Raw genomic sequence first — 21694 nt, forward strand, 5'->3', positions numbered from 1 at the left:
TAAGTTCTCATAGGATATAGAGGTTATTTTGAGTTGCATTTTCTTTACTCTAAGCAGTTTCCTTAGGAGCTGCATGATGCTTCTGAAGTGCAAACTGTCCAGTGAAATTGAGTAAGTCAAGAAGGGTGTGCTTTCACCCTGTGCTAATAAAATGCTTTGGTGTTTCAAGACTTTTAAAATTAATAGTATCAGAATGGGTAAGTAGCTACAAATTTATAGGGTTTTAGATGCTGGTTGGATAATTTTCAAAATTACCAACATCATCAATATTTTCCTTGTAAAAGTGTGTGTCTCTTCCTGCCAAGTGGATTACTGAGCTAACAGTTTTTTTCTATGTTTTTATTCTTTATTTCTCTAGCCTCCAAAACTCTTATAAATAGTATGCTACGGGACCCTTCTCAGATTCCAGATGGAGTTCTAGCAAATCAAGTCTATCAGGTATTAATCACAGTTGTCATCTTTTTTTTCGTCCTTTTTTTTTTTTTTTCCTGTGGCAATGCTGTTATCTGCCTAGCAGAGTAAAAGATTTTAAACCTCATTTAATTACTGTCATCGTAAACTATCAGTGAGGTCAGGGTGCACCATAAATGGCAATGCAATATTTGTGAGGGGAGCATTTCATTTTTAATAGCTTGCTTTTATAGTGAATGAAAGCATGCAGTTTTTGTTTTCTGTGATTAAATCTGAACAGCATCTGATAGTCTTTTTGAAGAAAAGTAATTACTGTTTTTAAGATACTGTTTAACTATAATGGTTTTGTAGTTGCCCATCACTATACTACTTCTCTTATTTGTCTGCAGTGTACTGTGAATGACTGTTGTTATGGACCACTGGTGGACTGCATCAAACAGTATCCTTTCCCATAAAATTTTAGGTGCACAATTGACGAGCTTAGACTGTGTGGAAGAGATGTGTCTAGCTTTAACCTGACATAAAGTTCTGCTTCACAAAACACGTTTCATACTCCTCTGTTTTACATTCAATCAGCTAGAGGGTCACTGCGGAGCTCTTTCTTACACTGTTTAACAAAAATCAGATGGGCCACGAGAAGTTGTCAGTTTGGTGGCTACACATTCATATGCCTGATTGAACCTCTTTGGTTTTGATTAGTTGAAATGCATGTCTGGTTTTCTGTTAAGACCAGTTGACCATGCTTTGAGCGGTGGAGTTGGACTAGATGATCTCTGGACATACCTTCCAATCTCAACTATTCTGTGTTTAAATTAATAAGTTGCATAGATAGTGATCAACATTATGGCATTGCTTTGTTATGAACATGAGCTCATGTGTGATTGACCGATTAGTATTTTTAAACCCATATCTGACATTCCAGTGTAGTTCCATAGAAAAAAGCCTTATGTAGCTTGAATTTTAAGGGAGGGGGGGTTTTTGGTAGTTTTGAAATGGTTCATTATAGATCCTCAGTATCCAGTGAGAATACTGGAGGAACTCCACACAGTATTGAGTATTCCAGACTAAGATTATAATTTCTTAGGAATGATTGCTGCAACCCGAAATCTGTTTTAATAAAGTCTTGAATGAGTAGCTCATCTGTTTCAGTCTGCTATCAAAGGAGCAATTTCAAAATCATGGCCTGCTGTCACTGAGCAGGTTAGCAAGGCAATTCTCTCCCAAGCCCTAGAGAATCCTTGCATAAATCTCTGCATGCAGTTTGGGGGAAGATCTTGATTTCACTGTAGAGTTGCAGGATAGGAAAGCTACAGAAATGTTTAGTTATGCATGAAAAATACCACCTCGTGGTTGTGGTACATGTGGTGGTCACCCCTTTCAAAATAGGTTCTTTCCACTAGAAATACTTCCCTGGTGTCTACTACAGACTCAACCCTGCTCCAATTAACAGCAGAAGGATAGAGTTCTAATTGTATTTGTATTTTGTAGTTTTATTCATGCTTTTAAGTATTCATTGAGACTGTCTTCAATATTAAACACAGCTCTCTGAAAGTGGATTAATCGAATACATTGCACTTTTTAAAAGGTTGTTAATCATCAATTTTCGTATCCAGAATTTTAAGATTAATATTTTGTTGATGAATAATCTGGCTATAGTATTTTGAAAGTGTCATGTTTAAAAATAACAATAACACATATGTAGAATTATGAACAGTTTTTAAGAATAGCTTGCCTGCAGTCTAAAAAGGTCTTTTCTGTCCTCTTAAGATTCTGGTTCAAGTGAAGTTATTGAATACGCAGTGACATCGATGAGAGTAATGAGTAGTTTTTCAATTCCATTTTGGTACAAAAAAGTTTAATACTAAGCTGTGCGAGTGCATTATCTCCAAGTATGTTGCTGAATTAGATGTTAATTTTGAGGTGCATAAAATAGTTAAAAATCAATTTAAAGTTAAGGTTTTAAAAGCATAATGTCTTCTGAAGGATTGCATATTGATTTTAAATATAACTATCTAATTGTATATGCATGGACTAAAGTATGAAGTCAACCTCTTTGTAAATGCCAAGAGGCTATTTTTCAGTAATAGTTCAGATGCTTACGGGAAACTAGGCTGCTAGATTGCATGAGCAGAAAATGGCTTGTGAGGTTATTTACAAGTTTTGCCCCATGGTCATTGCCATACATCAATAACAGGTATTATTATAGACTAAGTCTAAGTGTTTCTGCATATGGTGCATTATAAATTCTGTTTGCAGTATTTTTCTTACATTTTTGCTGTTCTTCATTTGCCCCTTTTATTCCGTAACTGCTAGTGGAATTTAACATAATACATCGTTTCAATTGATAAAAACTGTGTATATATATATGAAGTGATTCCATACAATTAGGTTTTTTGCTGTTCAGCATGAAGCGTTGATATAAATTAACTAATTAACTCTAATGATAAGGTGATCTGTAGTTTAAGTTTTCAGAAGTTATTCTAAACAGCATTAGGAACTTAACTGTTTTTAAGGTAAGATCCTTTATCCTGATGTTCCATAAGATTCTTCTTAAAAGCTTCCAGAATAGAACTTTGATCTCCAGGAGGATGCATTACAAATATTTGACGTGGTGACTTTTTTACATATTGCTAAGAATAGCACATTGGATCAACAGGCCGTCAGTGAAGTGAAAAGGACTTCACTATAAAATATTATTTCATCCTTCCCTGACATTAGTTCATGCTTCTGAAAAATCAATTTTAAAGGATGTTTTGTTACCGTGAGATGTTTCAGATGGATGTAATGCTTATCAATTTCAGAATACAAAGAAAAAAATGGTTTATTTAATTCTTTGCTGAATTAGAGAATTGATACACTAGTCAGTAAAGAGCAACTTAAAAGGTATTTAATGACATGTTTTAAGCTTACACTTTCCTTTACATTGGAGGGGAGGGGAATAGAGCAAAAATTGAAATATTACCCTTATTTATACTGAATAAATATGATGTAATGGGTCTTAATTTTGTAAAATGTATGCTGATGATACAGTAGTCTGATTTTCACAAAGTACTAAATGCTGTACTGAAAGGATTTCAAAACTTAGAGTTCAAATCACTGATCACTTCTGAAATGCAGATGAAGGCAAATAAATTTTATCATTAATTACTTTAACTATGATGTTTTTTCTGAAGTTGGTTCTTTTCCAAAGTAATCTTCCATTTCTTAACCTAAAGCTTTCAGCGCTATTGGCCATGAGCATGAAGTCTTGCTGCGAGAAATGCTTTTGGAAAAAAATCTGGCTTTCATAGGTAAGAATCTGTAGTAGAGGCTAGCCAGTGAATCTTTAACTTCAAAGATTTCAGTGACTGTTTACTTAAGAAAAAAATAAGCCTCAACGCTCTTTGTATTAGGTAGTAAAGGAAGAGTAAAAAATGATTGATGCTGTACATGTTATCTTTTATTGATTTAGAACTGAGCAGGAACTCGGTTACCTAATACCCTATATATACAGCACATGCACAGGCTTGCAATTAATATTTTATAGAATAAGTAGCTGAAAAAAATGCTTTAATATCTGCTGCAGTATTACTTTTGGTGTCATGAGATATTAGCCATAATCTAGGCCTTATGAGACTTAGGAGGAAGCATAAGAAATATTAGCTTCAAAATGCTTTATGTATTAAAGAACTGCTAGAGGATTCTCTCATTTAGCTTTCTGTGCAGTTTCTGCTGAATTTTTGCCCCCTGCCTCCCAACCAATGCAAGCACTCTTTTCACAGTCCCTATAGTTAAAGTTATTTTAAGGATTAATTAGTTAGGAAGTTATTTTCATTTTTTTCTTTTAGCCTGCACTACGTTTCTTGTATATGAGTACCATTAAAACAATGATTAGTGTTTAAAGCATCATTTCTCTTATTGTGATAATAAACTTAACAATGACTTCTTAAATCTTGGATTCCTTATGTGATGAGACAATAACAAAGTGAAATGCTGTCTTTTGTTAATGGTTGAGTGTTGTACTAAATTTCTGTGATCAGGGAATTTTGCTGGTTTTACAGAGAAACTCAGGTCTCCTAAAGCTAGATTCGGGTTATGATTTTGGAAACCTTAAACAAATTTAAAAGGTTGCAGATGACACTGTGAAAGTATAAGGAGGTAGGTTTTCTTATTTGGCTATAAGATCAGACATACAGGTAATAGGCTTAAGCTGTAATTGCAGAGGTGATGTTGAATTAAAATACTAAACAGTTGTAGGAACAATAAGTATAAAGCAAGCTGCCAGGGAAGGTTATGGAATCACCTTCAATGAAAAATTCAAGGCTAGACTTGACACTCATCCATCAAAGCTGGTAATGAAAGCAATCCTGTCACGATACAAGGGAATGGACTAGATGACTCACTAATGGATCCTCAATCCAACGATTATCATTTTATTTGGCTTGTGCAAGCTTGTGTAGTACACTAATCAGATTTAAATTTTAATGTTTCATGACCTTGGATGAGCATCAGTTTTGTTATTAGAAATAAGCTCTAAGAAATTTGTGCTGTCAAATCAAAATATCTAGAATGGGTTAACTCATTAGAATATAAAGATATAAATGAAAGGGCTTAATTTATTGTTTACATTTTATATATACTGAAGTATTATGTAGTCATGATTTAAGATATGTTAAGTGGTTGTATTTATTATTTCTGCATTATTTCTGTGCATTGCATGTATCTCAGGTTCTAGGTATGATTAAAAAAACCCAAACTTTTCCTAAGTATCTGCAAGATGAACCCTACTGAACCCCTCCAATAAAATCTTTCCTTTCTGAAAAATTGGTTCCAAAACTACTTAAAGAAAACCTCAGTAAAACAGAAGAGATGACGGTGTTTCCTATAAGTCAACAAATTCAGGCTTTCTAAGGCTGTGTTGAACTGTTGAAGGTGGCTTATGACTTAGATTGCTGTATTCACAATTCCGTTACTTTTTAACACTTGTTAAAGAAACAGAATTCTTGCAGTTTCTGTGGTTATGATTGAGTGTAACGTTATAGTAAAGATGAAGCTCCAGTTTTGTTGGAAATCTAAATTAATGGGGAATCTGTAGAATAACTACTTATTAGGGCTGTTTCAATGTAATTTCAAATCTGTGGATGCATAAATGTAACTGTCAAAGCTGCTGTGGGCTGGCTTTCAACCACTTGTTAAATTTTTCTCTTCATCCATGCAAGAGCTAAAAGATCTTTTAAGGTGCAGAATGCTACCTCTGTACCTTCTGGACCAATGTGAAAAGCTAGAACTGGGCTGAAAAGCTAGAACTTCTTTTCTTTTGGTGGGGTTTTTGTTTAAAAAAAAAAAAGTTTATGGAGATTGTGGGGAGTTTCTGTAATTCTTTTTTTTTTTTCCCAGATGTATAAAGCTTCAAAATACCTGAAGAGAGAGTAATATATAATTATGTTCCTGCACATGACAGACAACCCACATCAATAATAAACGTGGTTTTTAACATATTTTTCAATGTTTATCTTAATACAAAATGTTAGGAGAAACCAAGTAAAAACGTTCAGAAACAGATCTGAAACAAAAGACGTTCTTTTTCAAGCCATGCATTGCTGTCAAATGATTTTAAAAGTAATCAGGCATCCTTGAAAAAAGAGCCTGCTGGAGAATGTTAAAAGTAATGCTGATGCAAACTCCAGTTCAGAGACCTGCCAAGTTGACCCATCAGAAAATGTTTTTGCATCTGTCCTGATTTTCAGGAAGGTTTTTTAAAGTACATTTCCCTGAATTTGTGATACATTTGTAAGACCTGATAGAAAAGACTGACCTTTCTATTGCCGTTTGTGTGTTGGTAAATAATGAAAATTTCAGCTGGGACATGCCGTTGTCTTTTCTAGATTTTTTTAAACAATTAAGAGCAGGTTACAGTTAAATAGAGTTGGATAAAACTGGATTATTCTTTATTTTTATCAAGATTAAGAGATTACTTAGAACATTAATTCATTTTTATGTTATGGCATAAAACTCTTTATTCATAGGTTCTGTTAAATTAGAACCTTGTTAATCTAAACATCTTTTATCCATATACCTGACAGTCTGTGAAAAAATAGCCAACAACCAAGTCTGTCTCCAAATCCTGCAAAAGTTTAACAGCTGATTGTATGATATAATGAAATGCTGCAGTGGAAAGACTTGTATTTACAATATAGTGTTCTTACAGTGAAGAAATATTCTCAAATTTCAAAAGAAATACTACAGCTGTCAAAAAGAATAAATAGCTATTGCAGTGTTCACACAAGTGAATGTACAACTTTCCAAAATTACTTCTGTCCCACTTTCAGTACTAGTTCACTATATTAAAAAAAATACTTCAGAGTTATGTTCTTCAATGAGAAAGAGGAGGGGAGTTTGCTTTAGGCACTTTTAAAATATTTCTAAGAGTGTATGTTTTTCTTGTCATTAAAATGTTACTTGGACTCAAACTGCTGACCGTTCAGGATATGCACAAAGTATTCTAAAACTCAGTTCTGAACATTGGCCATGAAACTACTGTCCTAACCTGATAAATGGATTGGAAATAAGCTACCCAACAGTGAGAATGGACCATTAATTTTAATCAAAGGTGATGTAGAAAGGCGAATGGGATGCATGACAATGTCAACAGCCCAGTAGGTGTTAAGGGGCTACTCAGCCTTACTTGTTACTGGGTAGTGCCATTAGTTGAGCTTGGGTGAAGACAGAAAGCCATGCCTGGAATTGAATGACCAGGTCACTCCAAATTCTAATGGAGAAATGGTATTTCAGAAATACCAATGTAATGGTATCGGAAATCAAGGACAATAGTTTAGAAAATATTAAGGGCTTGCTTTGGCTTTTTTTTTTTTTTTTAAAGGAAGCATCTTTTGGTTTTTGCAGTTTTATCTTGCTCACTCCTTAATATTGTTTCTTGAAATACTCAGCTCTCATATTTGTAAGCAATAGAGTTGTATAGTTAATGTTAACAGAATTTCTGTTAACAATATGTTGTACGTCCTGAAATTAGATAAATTCTGTAGAATGCAGGATGTAAGAGAAACTGAAACTGTGGCTTCTCTCCTCTTTAATAAATTTATGGAAGAGAAGGTTTTTCTTGTTCCTTTTTTTACAACTTATGCTAACATTAAAATAAAACCAAGAAGGCAGCTGCAGTATATCTACATTTGTGGTGTTGGTAGGATTAATCTTAACAGCTTCCTAATGTGGGGAGACTCTTCTTTCAATCAGCGAATATACCTCTTTATTTTGAATATTTGAGGGTTATAAAATACTGTATGACAGCTTGAATTAATGATGTTTATAATGAAGACATAAAAATGCAGGGATGACAAAGAAGCATTTTTATATCCATGCTTCAAGTTTTCTACGAAGGTTCATTTAATCTGACACAGCATTGGATGCATAAGAAAGATATGTATGACTGCATTAGTAATTCTTGCACTCTTATTTAAAATAAAATTAATTATACTGCTGTCTACTTAATAGAATAGTTTTATAAACAATAGTTCTTATTCTCTATGTACAGCTGAAGATCAGCTTCGTGCGAAGGGTTATGACAAAACACCAGACTTTATTTTAGAAGTGCCAGTAGGTAAGTCTTTTAAAAAAGAATTTTTATTATTTTATTTTGTGTAGAAGTGTTTGTGCTAACATACTATGGCTACTTAAGTGAAGTATATTATAGGCTACTACAAATCAGTCTCTTTTTTTCAGTAGTTACCCAATAATTATAAAGAACTTCTAGTTTGAGTCAGACAGGTTTGATCATGGGTAGTATTACCCAGTGTTTCCTCTTTGGTCTCTGCGTATTTTTGTCTCATTATCACAAAAAGAAAAAAATAAAAACAAGCAACAATAAGAACCCCCAATTCCCTACTCCCTCTAACCTACTCTACACACTGTCTTTATGAACTGAACTCTGAAGTACCTATAATTGTCTTAAACTTCTAGCGCCAATCAATTCAAAGCGGTCTTAAGAGTATTACCATTACACCTATAGATCATTGCCTAAAGGTTTGTCGTTGTGCAGTTACTCGTTTGCCATTGTGCAGTTATTCACTTTGCATCTAAATACAAGTCTGCAGTTCTCTATTGTTTCTTAAAAGCCTGCATAGCAAGAAGCAAAAAGGAATAAAAGTAGGTATAAAGGTGATGTCAAAGTTCATCTACAGTTTCTGGTGTTGAGGCCATGTAAGAAGGCAATCAGATGGCCTAGTGACTGGGCCATGGAAGAAAAAACATCCGTGTTGTCCAAGTGTGAAGAATTATTAATCACCTTTTGTAAATCGACTTTCATGCCGAAAGACTTCTGTTTGGCCTCCATAAATGCAGTACCTGTCTGTGCAGATGCTTACTGGTTTGTCTCAGAGAAAATAAGGCTGAAAGCACTGTGTGAACGTCATACACATGACTGGGGTTTTTTTGTTCTTCATATTGACAACAGTTGAAATTCTTACTGAGACAACTGATTTGTACACTGGTATAAGGAATTGAGTGTGTACTATAAAATGTCTCACTACTCAGAAGCTCTTGAGATACCGTCTTTCAGCACAATAATCCGTTATCCAATAGGTAAACAACTATGTATTAGAGAGTATTGTGAAAAAATTTTAGACTTTCCTTAGCTCAGTGATGTTTGTATTCCTAATCACATTTCCAAAAAAGAAAAATTATAGTGATGTTAATAAGAGTTTGTATGTACAAAATAAAAAATACTTTTGTAACTGAACTGCTCCATATTTGAAACAATGAGATTTGGCTTCCTAAGGATCTGCAATTCACTCTTGCCAAGGCACACTTGCAGAGTTTTCAATTAATTTCTACTTCTTCACTTCCATGCCTTTTATTTGTGGAGGGACTCAGGAAGCTATGAAGGATTTGAGGGGGTGAGGAAGCAGTTGGTTTTTATCATGTCTAAAGTTAGCGGGGAAGATTGTGAAACTCTAGAATCACAGAATGGCTGAGGCTGGAAGGGAGCTCTGGTGATCTTCTGCTCAAGCAAGGTCACCCTGAGCTGGTTGGCCAGGACTATATCCAGACAGTTTTTGATTATCTTCAAGGATGGAGACTCCACAACCTCTCTGGGCAACCTGTGCCAGTGCTCAGGCACCCTCACAGTAACAAAGTGTTTCCTGATGTTCAGGTGGACCCTCCTGTGTTTCAGCTTGGGCCCCCTGCCTCTGGTCCTGTGACTGGGCCCCACTGAAAAGAGGCTGGCTCCCTCTTCTTAACACCTGCCCTTCAGATACTTATGTACATGGATAAGATTCCCCAACAGTGTGGACCACAATATACAGAATACATGGTATTATGACACTCACTTTTACAGAAACAGATAAGGTTATATCCCAGCTATTCAGGAGCTAGAAATGGAAACTAGAAAAGCAGCTAGATGGAGCTAGGTTTTTTAATGCTTAAGAAGGTAAACTGGAAAACACCCAAAAGAATTCTTGGGTTTATAATATTACCCTATTAGAAAGAAGGTTAAAAATAGCCATTAATTTGTTCGTATGGATTTGTCTCTCAAAATCTGAATAGTGATAATTTTCTTCAAATTATTTCAGTCATTTGAGATTGGCAGGAAATAATTTGCTACCTGTTGTCCGATCTGAAGTAATGTATGGCAGTCCTTGCATTCTTTTCTTCATGACTCAATGCATTGCTAGGAAAGGCAATCATTTCTTAGAAATTGCTTCTCAAATGACTACACAGTTTATGCCTCAGCTATTATATCTCCTGGGTTCTAAAGGTTTTGGGGATGGGGGGAGGATGTATTAGTATAGGCCTACACAAGTTAACTTGGTTACTGACAGCAGGCGTGGTGACTTCATAGAATCATAGAGTCATAGAATGGTTTGGGTTGGAAGAGACCTTAAAGATCATGTAGTTCCAACTCCCCTGCCATAGGCAGGGACACCCTCCACTAGACCAGATTGCTCACAGCCCCATCCAACCTGGCCTTGAACACTTCCAGGCGGGGGGCATCCACAGCTTCTCCGGGCAACCTGTTTCAGTGCCTCACCACCTCATGAGTGAGTTACCCAGATTTCCCAAATAATTTTACAGTCTGTGGTCAATCACATGCTGCCATAACCTCTTCTAATCTTTTTGTATCGTGCTTCTGGGTCTGCATGCCCTTTGAGTACCTCATCCCAGGTCAAACTTAGGCTAAGACATCATGGCTCAGAGGGAACTCAAAGGAAACATTTTTAAAGACCTCACTAACGATATCCAACACTAGTTTTTGGAGAAAGAATAATCTTTTAGACTGATTCTCATGATTTCTCTTCCAAAATTGTCAACTTCAGAGAGGACTTTTACTAAAAAAAAAGATAATTTTATTAATATTAGCAATTTACTCCTGCAAGAAATGAGGAAGGACGTGAACCAAAGCAAATTCCACAGCCTTCAAAGAAACAGAAATTCAAAAGCACATTTTTTCACATAAGCCTTCTTATTCCTAACTTCTTTCTAGTGAAGCATTACTGGTTTTGCAAAAGTAAGGAAGCAGATACATATCTATGATAAACTTTCTTGCCCTTCTCACACATTCCGCTCTGGATTGGTGAGAAGTTTCTGTCTTTAGTAGCTTATCTAACTCTGCTTGTTACTCAATGGAAGTTTTCAATTCCTTACCTGACAACTCCTTTCCAGCAAAGTAAAATGCAGTTGCACCTTAGTCTGGTCTCTTTTTCTTTACATTCTGTTTGTGTTAGAATAAATGCAAATATCTAGAACAGGGTGTAATTAAACTGAAATGGATATAATTATGCATTAAAATATTTTCTGGTACTTTTCTGAAAAATAAATGTCCTATGTGCATATTTGAAAGATACATTTACAAATATGTAACTCTATTGCAAGCATGAATTATGGGGTAGATTGGGGGGTCAATATGATATTCCTAAAACGTTACAGGCTGTTCAGTTTGATTTTCAGAGTTCACTTTATTTTCTGCTGTCACCCTAGCTGTTGAAGGACACATAATTCACTGGATTGAAAGCAAAGCCTCATTTGGTGATGAAAGTAGCCACCAAGCCTACTTGCAGGACCAGTTTTGGAGCTACTGGAACAGGTACATTTCTGTTATTTTTCCTTATAGATAAATAGGATTGTGTTTTTAAAAGAAGTTACTAGAAAAAATACCAGTTATTTTTGTATTAAGCCATGTGAACAAGATACGTATTACTAATTGGCATTTTGAATGTCATTAATTAGTATGTCAAATAGGAATGCTGAAATATTTGTGAAAAATTCACATCATGATTGTTAATGTGCAGCAGATATATATGGTGATTTTACAGTGATGCTAGATGAAAGAATAAGTTACTTTGGTACAGAAGTTATATATCAATTTTTAGTACCTGACTTTGAAGGAAGATTTTGTTGTATCGTTTTATAATACCTGCAAGGTGCCAGATTTGTTATGAAATCTTCACAGTCTAACCAAGTGGGCTTTGTATGTAAAGAACTTTATTGCTTATTGTCATTGTATCTAGGACAATACTGTTTCACTGTTTTTTGGGTTTTTTTAATAAAAAGGGGGGGGTTAATGTTATCTACATTTTCAAAAGTAATAATTATCTTCAAGCTAGAAAATGGAGGTGGTATTTGCAGGAACATAAGGGGGGAAATAAGTTATGCTGGACAGAATCTTTAAACACGTTGATAGTATTGTTATAAAGATCTCTTTTAAAGATGGTAAAAATAGTTCTGCTTTATTTTTACAAAGGTCTTTATATTGATATATATATATATATATATTTATTTATCTTTCCATAGTACTAGAAGCCTCTTCACTGGAAGATTTTCTTCCAAAAATAGTCCTAAACAAAATGCTTAATTTTCAATTCCATTTTTCTGTGTGGTAGAACCGTAAGCAAAGTAGTAAGTGAGGTAAATGAAAGTTTTAATAAAGAATTTTTAAAAGCATAAATTTAGAAGTCTACTCAGTGAGAGAGAGCATCAATGAAATCTGACAGCGGAGAACATGGCACAAACGTGTGTGAACATGCAACAAATAGACAGCATGTGCCATCATCAGAGTGTAGTCTGGTGACCATTAGTATTTCAATCGAATATGAGAACTGTCAAGGTGAAAATAGCTTACCTTAGCTTGGGAAATACCTCAAAAGCAAATTCTGTAGGAGGCAGCAGAAAAAGGAAACCAGATCCTCAGAATAACATCATCAGATTTTGGAATTACACTCTGCAGCAACATTCATGATTGACACAAGAAGGATCTGCTGTTATTTGACAGTCCCAGAAAGTGTTGACTTGGAAAACTTGAATTGAGGTAATGGGAACCTCAGGAAGACTGTCAGTTGTTGGATGAAGATGCTATACTACAGGAAAGTTGTAGAAAAGAATGTGAAACATGTAACTGGAGTACAAGACTTAGAAAGAAATTTGAGTATATGCAATATCTAGGCAAATGGTGAGAATGGCGGGAAAGATGCTGATGCAAATGGTGTTGAACTTGCACATCAGTGTAAATAAGAGGAGATGGAGCAGCTCGGGCTGGGAGGAGGCCATCAGATACACTGGCTGGAATATTTGTGGAGAAGAAAGGATGTGTTTGAAGGGATCCATGATGGTATCAGAGAAGAGGGGCTCCAAGAAGTGAATTTTAAATAGATAATAGGAGCATAAAGATACTCACTAAGCTGTGAGGTGAAAGTTGAGTAGACAGATAACATGAAAACACTGATCCACTTGCTGTTTGTAATAAAATTGCCATTGCAAGGTTGAAGTTGTAGTTTCTGTCTTTTCTTGTGCTGAACAAAATTACTATCCACATTTTAGTGTGAGCTATAAAATGTGTAAAACATTTGAGAATAGTGTGTACCATCTGACTCTGACATTTCTGAAAGAAGCTTCTCTTACACTTTCATCAGGAAACCAAGACATAGCTAACTTCATTTTAATTTTATCGTGTACTAATTAATAGTGCAACTTCAAAAATGGAATAACATCTCTCACTGAGCTGTTAGTCATGTACTTTTAATGTTGCAAAAGCTAGACTGAATTGACATGTGGATCAATAAGACTGTTTTGGAAGTACTTTTGAGATTTTGCCAAATCTTCTGTTATAGCTGTTCATATATAGCTGAAAACAACTACAAAATTTGTTGATTCTTCAGTATAGTGACTTTACATTCATCTAAAGGAAACTAGAAAACTAGATTTGTTACTCCCCAAATCCATAATTTGGTGATAGGTTAACTATGGAAATTAGGCAGATTGCAGGAGGGTGAGGGAGTTTAAAGAGCAAATCCTGTTAGTTTTAGTTTTGGTACTGCTTGGCCAAGCTAACGGTATCACAACATCTTATGAAACAAGTTCTGAGTCACTGCAGATTATTCTAATACAATGACAGTTGGGTTCGTGAACACTTGTTGACAGATGAGGTTGCATGTAGGTTAGACAGTTAGCTTTCATTGCTCTCTGAAACTATTGATACAAAAAAGACACAGGTGTAGCTGTACAAGCTGTGAATCAATTTTGTATGATTTAATCAGCCTGTGGAAGGACCTCTCAAGTGAGAACCAACTTCCTGGTCAATTCACTGCACCTGTGTGTCTCCTTTCCTCTTGAAGGAGGAATCATTTGGGAAGAAGCAACAGTTCACAAGAGATGTTGTGACACTCAGCTGGTAGTTCAGGGTTTTGTAAACCTGATCTGTTGGTTGAACTTAAAGCTGAATTGAAATTGGAGAGAAAACCTGCAACATTGCCTGTTAGATCCAGGTAGAACTACATGTCTAGATACTTTGAAAGGAATGAAGGTGAGAGGCTTTAGACCTTTTCCATTCAGCTTTTATTGTTTGTTTCTCTGAAAAGTAAGAGTGAGACTGGAAAAGTTTCTAGGTTTTTTTCCCACATCTGTCACAGATGTAAGTTTAATTCTGCACACAAACTGACTGAAAGCTTTGAACATAGCTGTGGCTTGTTTGCTGTTATGTGTGTATTTCATTAAATCCTGTACTCTGTGCTAACTAAATCTGTGAGTGTCTTAAATTGGCCTGTACTGACAGGAAAGAAATGGCACTTTCTCATTTAACAGAACAGCTCCCTAGATGCAGTCAACCATGTCTGTTCACCTCAGTGCAAAAGAACACCTTTTTATTACTCCGAGTTCTGCAGGGACAGCTTAGCAAGGTTTTTTATGGCTCATACATCAATGGTATTGTTAAGCAATTTTCAGTTGCAGTGCTGCGCTGCAACCTCATCTTCAAATTAAGCTTCACATTAAAAACGTACAAAGTGTACCTTGTCAGTGGGTTTGCACAGTTGTAATTTAAGATGCTGTTTAGATATTGAGAATTTTCAATAATAAAGAAACAGGAAAAGGCAAGTTTTATCTTGCATATTCCCAGACTGATTTTGCAGATTGATGTTTTAGGAAAAAAACTACTTTATATACTGAACAAGCTTAGCATAAAATGATTCATCTACTTACAGAATCCCTTCCCTCAATATGCTTGTTCCTCCAAAGTGGTGGCATCCACTGAGCAGGCTACAGCTTTCACTGCCACTGAGTAAACGAGATAACTGCATGCGCAAAATAGAATTGCTCTGTGCACGTGTAGTAGATACCACACTGTTCATTGTTCACTGGCCCATGTTGGTGTGTTTCTTGTAACCATGAGGATAAAAACTGGTGAAGGGTCTGTGTGACCAAAGGTAATTTGGAGAGCATGAACAAGAGGGTAACAGAGATTGTGATTTCAAACAGGGTCTAAGAACATGTTGTGAATTGTTTTAGGGTTTAAATGAATGCTGTTGATTCAGATATTTTTTTTCATAGTGTCTAGTTTTATAATTTTTTCTAACTTAAAAATTTGGAGTCCTGGCTGTAAAAGGCTGTTAGAGCTGATAGGCATGACGGCTGTTTTCTGAGAGGCATGTAGAGATCAGCAACACGCAGTTCAAATAGTAATTAGTGGGTGCACTGTCAGTGACTCGCTGTAAGAAGATATAAACTCAAATACAGCAATTTACATTTTCTGTCTTCTGCAAGCCTGGCTAAGGCATATGTATATTCTGGAATGTAATTTCTAGGGAGTCCCAGGAGAAAGCTTGACGCTGTTATTAGCTAAAGAAACTTTACTATATGTGAGGAAGACCATAGGAAAATGTCATATTTGACACTGATATTAAACTAAAGGTAATTTCACATAGTGAAAGAGAAGCATTTAATCTTCTCTCTGAATTCAGAATGGTAAGTCATCTGCACTAAATTCCTTCTCCCATTTGCTTGTATTCTAAATGCTTTTTTGAAAGAGTAAATAAAAGCAAGTTTCCCATAAGTAATTTTAAAATAGTAACCACACTTTTTGGAAGTCTAGATTCATGATTAAATGTGTTGTTAATTAATATGTTATGTCTGATCTTGAGACTTCAGTTTATAACTAACAGTCATGGTAAAATTATCATAGAGTCCTGTAGATATAAAAAAGGTGTTTCAGATGAATGCAAACAGAAAAAATGTAAAGAATTGTATTTCAGTCACAGACACAGCCAATGTGTTCTTAGGGTTTTTTGAGAAGGGTGTTCTGTTCAAATTCATTTGCAGTTGACTATAAGGATGAATCATGTGAGCAAAGACTGAATCAGAACATCAGAATGCTATACATTTTTTTCTGTTCAGCTGTTCACAGTGGTTTGACACGTTACTGTGAAGACTGTTTAAGTAATAATTGTTGTCTGATTGTAGGTGGTAGGGGAAGAGGGACTTATGCTGTGGGTTTATGGATGTCTGGTCTGTAACAAGATCAATATTCTCCAATTGCAAATGGTTTTTAAAAGTTGCACTGGTGAATTGAAAGCCAGTGGTATAACAACTTGACTTGGAGGAAACCTTGGGAGTTGCATTTGTCAAGTGGCTAGGAAAACTGTTCATGCATACCCAGTATCCAAAGCTTCATTGGCAGCCCAAACATAAAGAACTGAAAGGTCATTCTTCTTCTTGCGGTATGATGGTTTGTTGACATATTTTGACACACTGGTACAATGCTGAAAGGTTTTGACCTTACTGCAACACTGAGGGACTTAGGGTTTGTTTAGCTATCTAATGCTTGTAGATTTTCACACATGCTGGGTTTTGCTCTGCTCTGTTTTTTTCTCCCTCCTGGCTCCACTTGAATTACTAAATTAATCTTAAACAAAAATGGATGGAGATAGAAGAGAGAGTTTATGATGATTTTTGCAGCTTAGGACTGTATATAGATAAGTTTCTTAAAAAATAATTCACTTTTTAAAAATTTGCCATGCCGACTTGCTAACCTTAGTAGCACTGATACATTTGTTATAGACAAGAAGAGAATCAAAGGCAGTGAAGAGTGCCATTCTCTACTGGTTTAGTGATTCAGTAGTGTAATTTGTGAAGATGATAAAATTCTACAAGATTTTCATGAAGATAAACAGAGATATATGTGTACACACACATATATAGGCATATATCTGTACTTCACAAATGTTCTAGATAAATGCTATTGGAAATAAGCTAAATGTGGCACAAATTATTGCTATATATATTTAATGACACATGAACACTATAAAAATCAACATGTAGTTAATGATTATTTTTTTTTTTTTACTTTAGCTCAAAACTAATGCTTTTAGATTTAGCAGTCATCCCCTCTTTAATAACGTGATTGAATAACAGAGCATTGAGATCACGGCCCATGCCTAGCATTGCTGTAATGTTAATTGTTTGGTTCAGCATTGTAGGTTGGTTTATTTTGTATCAAAACTAATTTTTGTCAAAGCAAAGAAAGAACAGACCATACCATATTCATATTAGCATTTACATTTGAATGATTGATATTAATTAAGTATATATTTTCATGCATTCTTATTAGGTACTGTATTTAATATGAACATGAAATGGGGGGTTTCATTTTAATTTAATTCTATTACTTAATCCTCTTTTACTGCTGGTTTGTTACATTCTCTGCTTTAAAAACAGCATGTGAAGCACTACATAGCTTTGTTTAAATTATTTTTTCTCTTATATTTTTCTGTACCGTCTTAAATATTATCATGTCACAGAAGACTCATGTAGTGCAGATAGAGCATTTTCAGCTTCCATCCACATTACTGCAAGGCTTCAGCTCCGATTTTCCTGGTATTTCTCATTCAGATTAGACAAGCATCTAAGTTTATGTACGATAAGAGCTGACAGCATAGATCCTGCTATGCTTGCCAAAGGCCTGGTTGCAGACACTCCACTATGTCAAAGAATGTCAACCCCCCACAGACCTTACCTTTCAGAATTCCTTGTAATTTTTAATTGACATTTACATCTGACATTTTCAATGTATTTCTTAGTGTTGAGTCTTTATCTACCTAGTAATAGTTAAAACCAAACCAAAGCTAAAAGAATCCCTTCCTGTAAACTATGATATCATATATTTTTTATTTAACAAGGTCAGGTTGCTGGGCTGAAACTCAAGAATGACCAACTCCCCCTTCCTTCATGTAATTCTATATTTGCTAGTCTAATCCATTTCAAATGACAATTGAGGAGGGAAGTAGGAGTATAAAATGAAATTTAACTCTTAGTACTAATGAACAAAGCATAAGTATATTATTATTACTATGCATCATGCACGGAAAGGATACAGAGATTTCGAGGAAATTTTAAGAATACTAATAGATTTTCCTTTGAGTCAAGTACTTCAATATTGAAAGTGGTACCTTCGTACCTATTTTCGTGCGACTTATACATGTAAACAGCATGATATTGCGACTGAAGCAAAGCTGGCGGGTATGTAATTTAGCTGCATGTTGCAGTGTGTTGTGCTTCCTTGCCTTCAGAAATCTGAAGTTTTCATTTGGTTTAAAATACTAAAAGCCTAATAAATTAGTATGAATGTAATTATCCATCTATTAGAAGTTAGAATGAAGGAATACAGTTGATCATAAATGTCACAAAGCAAAGAAGTAGGAGAAGCATTTTGTCACAAATAATGCTGCTTTTCATCTAATTAGTTAATTTACATTTTACAAATTAAGGGCAAGATTCAGACAGAAGATAATCTAGTAGCATATCATAGCTTTACTGACCTGTATTTGTATATGCCAAATTTAAGTTAATTAGAAATGTAGATGCTGTTTGTTTTATCTGTCAAAAAGCTCATCTTAAAAAAAAAAATCTAGACACACTTTTTCCCCCAACATTTATCATCTAAATAATAGTCTTGCCAAGATGGCAGCCTCATAATAAACTCTTTTCAGTGGAGTGATGGGTAATGAAGCTTGCTTGTGAAGGCAGCGAAAAATGTTGTCTAGCCAAATGTGTGAATATGATGGCTAGAGAATCAGTGGACTTTCTCAGTCATCAATCTTTTTAGTAGCCTCTTATACATCTGAATATTTTGATAGATGATCTAATAATTGAGTTATCTATCTTTCTAACTATCAGAGTTGCATAAAAATTATTCTCACATGCTATTGAATATTATATATATTGGGCATCCAGTAAATTTTTCAAAAAGGGTCCAAGAGGTGGAGGAATTTAGTTGTGTCTTAAGCAGCCTTTAGTATATTAAATGATAAAGACTATATATGGAATATAAAACTATTTGTACTAATATAGGAAAAAGTAAATAATGTCAATAGCTGATTTCAGATAGAACTCTCGGTAAATAAAGCACATAAAAACATGAGACTGGTGAGGTTAGTGCACAATCTAAGAGAAATTTGAGGTGTAAAATGAGTAGATTCAGTAGTCCCTGGCCAGTTAATGGACAGCAGTCACATTTACACACAGTTGCACAAATTTCTTCTGTCTAGGAAGTCTTGGCTAAGGCAAAAAGAAATACAGTGTCACTGTGGAGTCATAAGGTACCACTCAGCCTGTGTGAGAGCAGTTTCTCTTGACTAAAGATGAGACTGAAAAGTGTATATTGAAACTGCCCACATTTTGTTTATTCTGGAAGACTGTACAATATGGATTTGTGTTCCCAAAGCACATGAATCTGCTTTCCCAGGACACTAATCTTACATTAAAGGAGGCACTCAGGGTATTGGGATAAGTTGCATTAAGCACATCATTAGATGTGTTTTACTAGGGCTTCTGAGTAGCAGAGCAAAATGATTTTTGGTGTTGATGTGGTTTTTTAAATACTAAACTTCAAACAGGCATATAATTCTTTGCTTTGAATGCATTTCTGCTCAAATAGTCAAGTAAAAATTATTTTAACAATAATAAAAATATTTCTGCATTAAGAATATTTTTAATTCAAATATCTTTTCCCCCTCAGTGTCACCAGAGTTTATGTTCAATTACATACTTTTCTATAGTTTATAAAATGTTCCTTTTTGTAAAGTGGCTTTTCTCTCTTTGTTCAGAACTAGTGACCAGGGTACTTTCCTGAGGATATCAAAAAGTTGTTCACTCATTGCAGAATTTTAATTAAAAAGTTGTCCAAGGGCTTTCCTTTATTGTTACTACCTGATAACAGGAGAAAGAGAAAGATGGATTTCAAGGAGTTGGATGTTGCCATCATTTGACAGGTGCTTTGCGAAAGTATCATTGGGCTTCATTGGACCTCACCTCTGCATATGGATCTACAATTTGAACAAAGTTTTGGCTGTCTCACTGAGAGCAGTTGTGACTTTCATGCTTACTAAGCAAAGTTCCTGATGTTTAAGCATTCTTTTTAAACACACATCATTAGTTTGATACATTTTGGGTACACATAAAGCAAGACACTGAAATAAGATGACTTGAGTATCAAAAATGTAAAAACTTACAATAAAAATTTGGTTCTGAAGCTCCACACTTGTCATGCAATATTGTATCCCACATAAACAGTCTACATTTTTATTTTCAGTAATGTTTACATTGATTTTATGCAATTTTTAAATTATATAAGTGTAATTTCACATAAGCATAATTTAAACCTAGAACTAAGGCAGTAGGAAACAAATTACAAAAAAAAGTGTAAATGATTCTCTCTCATTACTTGGAGAGTTTTAATATAAGAAAGCTAAAATTGCTTCTGAATGTATAAATTCATAAGCAATTAACTGGAATTGATCAAAGCCAATGTTTTATTTTCTTTACTATGTGTGGCTTCTTCTGACCTTAAGTAAATTGGCAGTTATTCTAGTTCATATTTGTAGTGTGTCTGGTTGAGAACATACCAAGCTACTGTGGATACACAGTGTGTTATACGAACTTATATAGATATGTATTTTGTGTATAATTTTAGAATGTTTATGTGTTAATTTAGGAGGGAGATCTTCATTTCCCTCTCCTAATCAAAATAGCAAGCATCTGTGTTCCTTCTGGTTTGTCATTTGATTAGCATGCTCTCATCCATCACTAGCCTTTGATATGAACATCAAGAAATCGTGTCCTTTTGTTTTAAATATAAATATGCCTTTATAAGGCATAATAAGTCATGAATACTTACAGACATTCCAAGATTTACATCTGAATTGTGAAAGTGTAACTGCATAGCTTTTTCTGATGTGTGACATTATTAGTGAGATAAAGAGCTTTTTAATTTTTCATGGATAGGCCTTAAATATTGACATTACAAGGCTGGTTTAGCTGTGATGCTGAAAGAATTTGTCCTTCATCCACGGTTTTTCTAAGATTTGTTGTTTATCAGCAAGAGACCATCAACTGCACGAGAGCCTCTGTGGACATTCCTATTTGCATGGTCCAAGCCTGTCTCTTCAGGTTTCATTGTTTAGGTCTGATGTCTCGTTAGCTCTTATCACAACTAATACCATCTGAAGTACCAGGCTTCCGGTGGTCACACAACCAACATGAAAATTTCTTCAGTCTGACTAACATTATTAAAGACAGTATCTCTTTAAACTTGAGCTTTGTTTCAGTGTCTAGATCAATTACATCTTGAACGTTTCACTGCTTGCTTCAGTAGATGAAATAAATCTGAATTAAATTATATTCTGCACATTTTTAAATTAAAAAATGGTGAAAATGTAGGTGTTTAGACTAAAGCTTTACTACCATTCTTACTATGCCTTGATGCTACTAAGGCAGAAAGAACTACTGTATTGCTGGCTTCTCGTTGGTATAGTACAGTAAGTTAAAATGTTTTTGAGACACCTAGATGGGTTTTTATCAACTATTTTATCAGCTATTTGTAGCAAAAATTGAGTGGGTCATGCAAATATGTAATTTAATTTTAGTTCTTACAGAGAGCAAGTGTTCCTTGAAACCTTTGGGTTCACTTACGCATGATAAAACATTATTTCCTGTATTTATTTTTTGCTGTTGCATTTATAGTGTTTTG

General features: G+C 34.8%; 1 protein-coding gene across 8 annotated transcripts in view; it reads left to right on the top strand.

Moving 5' to 3' along the window:
* Positions 1 to 21694, top strand: part of CDIN1 (CDAN1 interacting nuclease 1) — a 148545-nt gene that overhangs the window by 53906 nt on the left and 72945 nt on the right. For 5 of the 8 annotated variants that reach the window (XM_075754093.1, XM_075754089.1, XM_075754088.1 and 2 more), the window contains 5 exons: positions 359 to 438; positions 801 to 850; positions 3634 to 3701; positions 7940 to 8005; positions 11353 to 11488. In XM_075754093.1, coding sequence (XP_075610208.1) covers positions 359 to 438; positions 801 to 850; positions 3634 to 3701; positions 7940 to 8005; positions 11353 to 11488 — 400 coding nt within the window. Of the gene's footprint in view, positions 1 to 358; positions 439 to 800; positions 851 to 3633; positions 3702 to 7939; positions 8006 to 11352; positions 11489 to 12195; positions 13346 to 21694 lie in introns of those variants that run through there. The other 3 variants (XM_075754092.1, XM_075754094.1, XM_075754090.1) reach the window with 3 other exon arrangements.

This window comes from Balearica regulorum, chromosome 5 (assembly GCF_011004875.1).
Source record: "Balearica regulorum gibbericeps isolate bBalReg1 chromosome 5, bBalReg1.pri, whole genome shotgun sequence".
NCBI lineage: Eukaryota > Metazoa > Chordata > Aves > Gruiformes > Gruidae > Balearica > Balearica regulorum.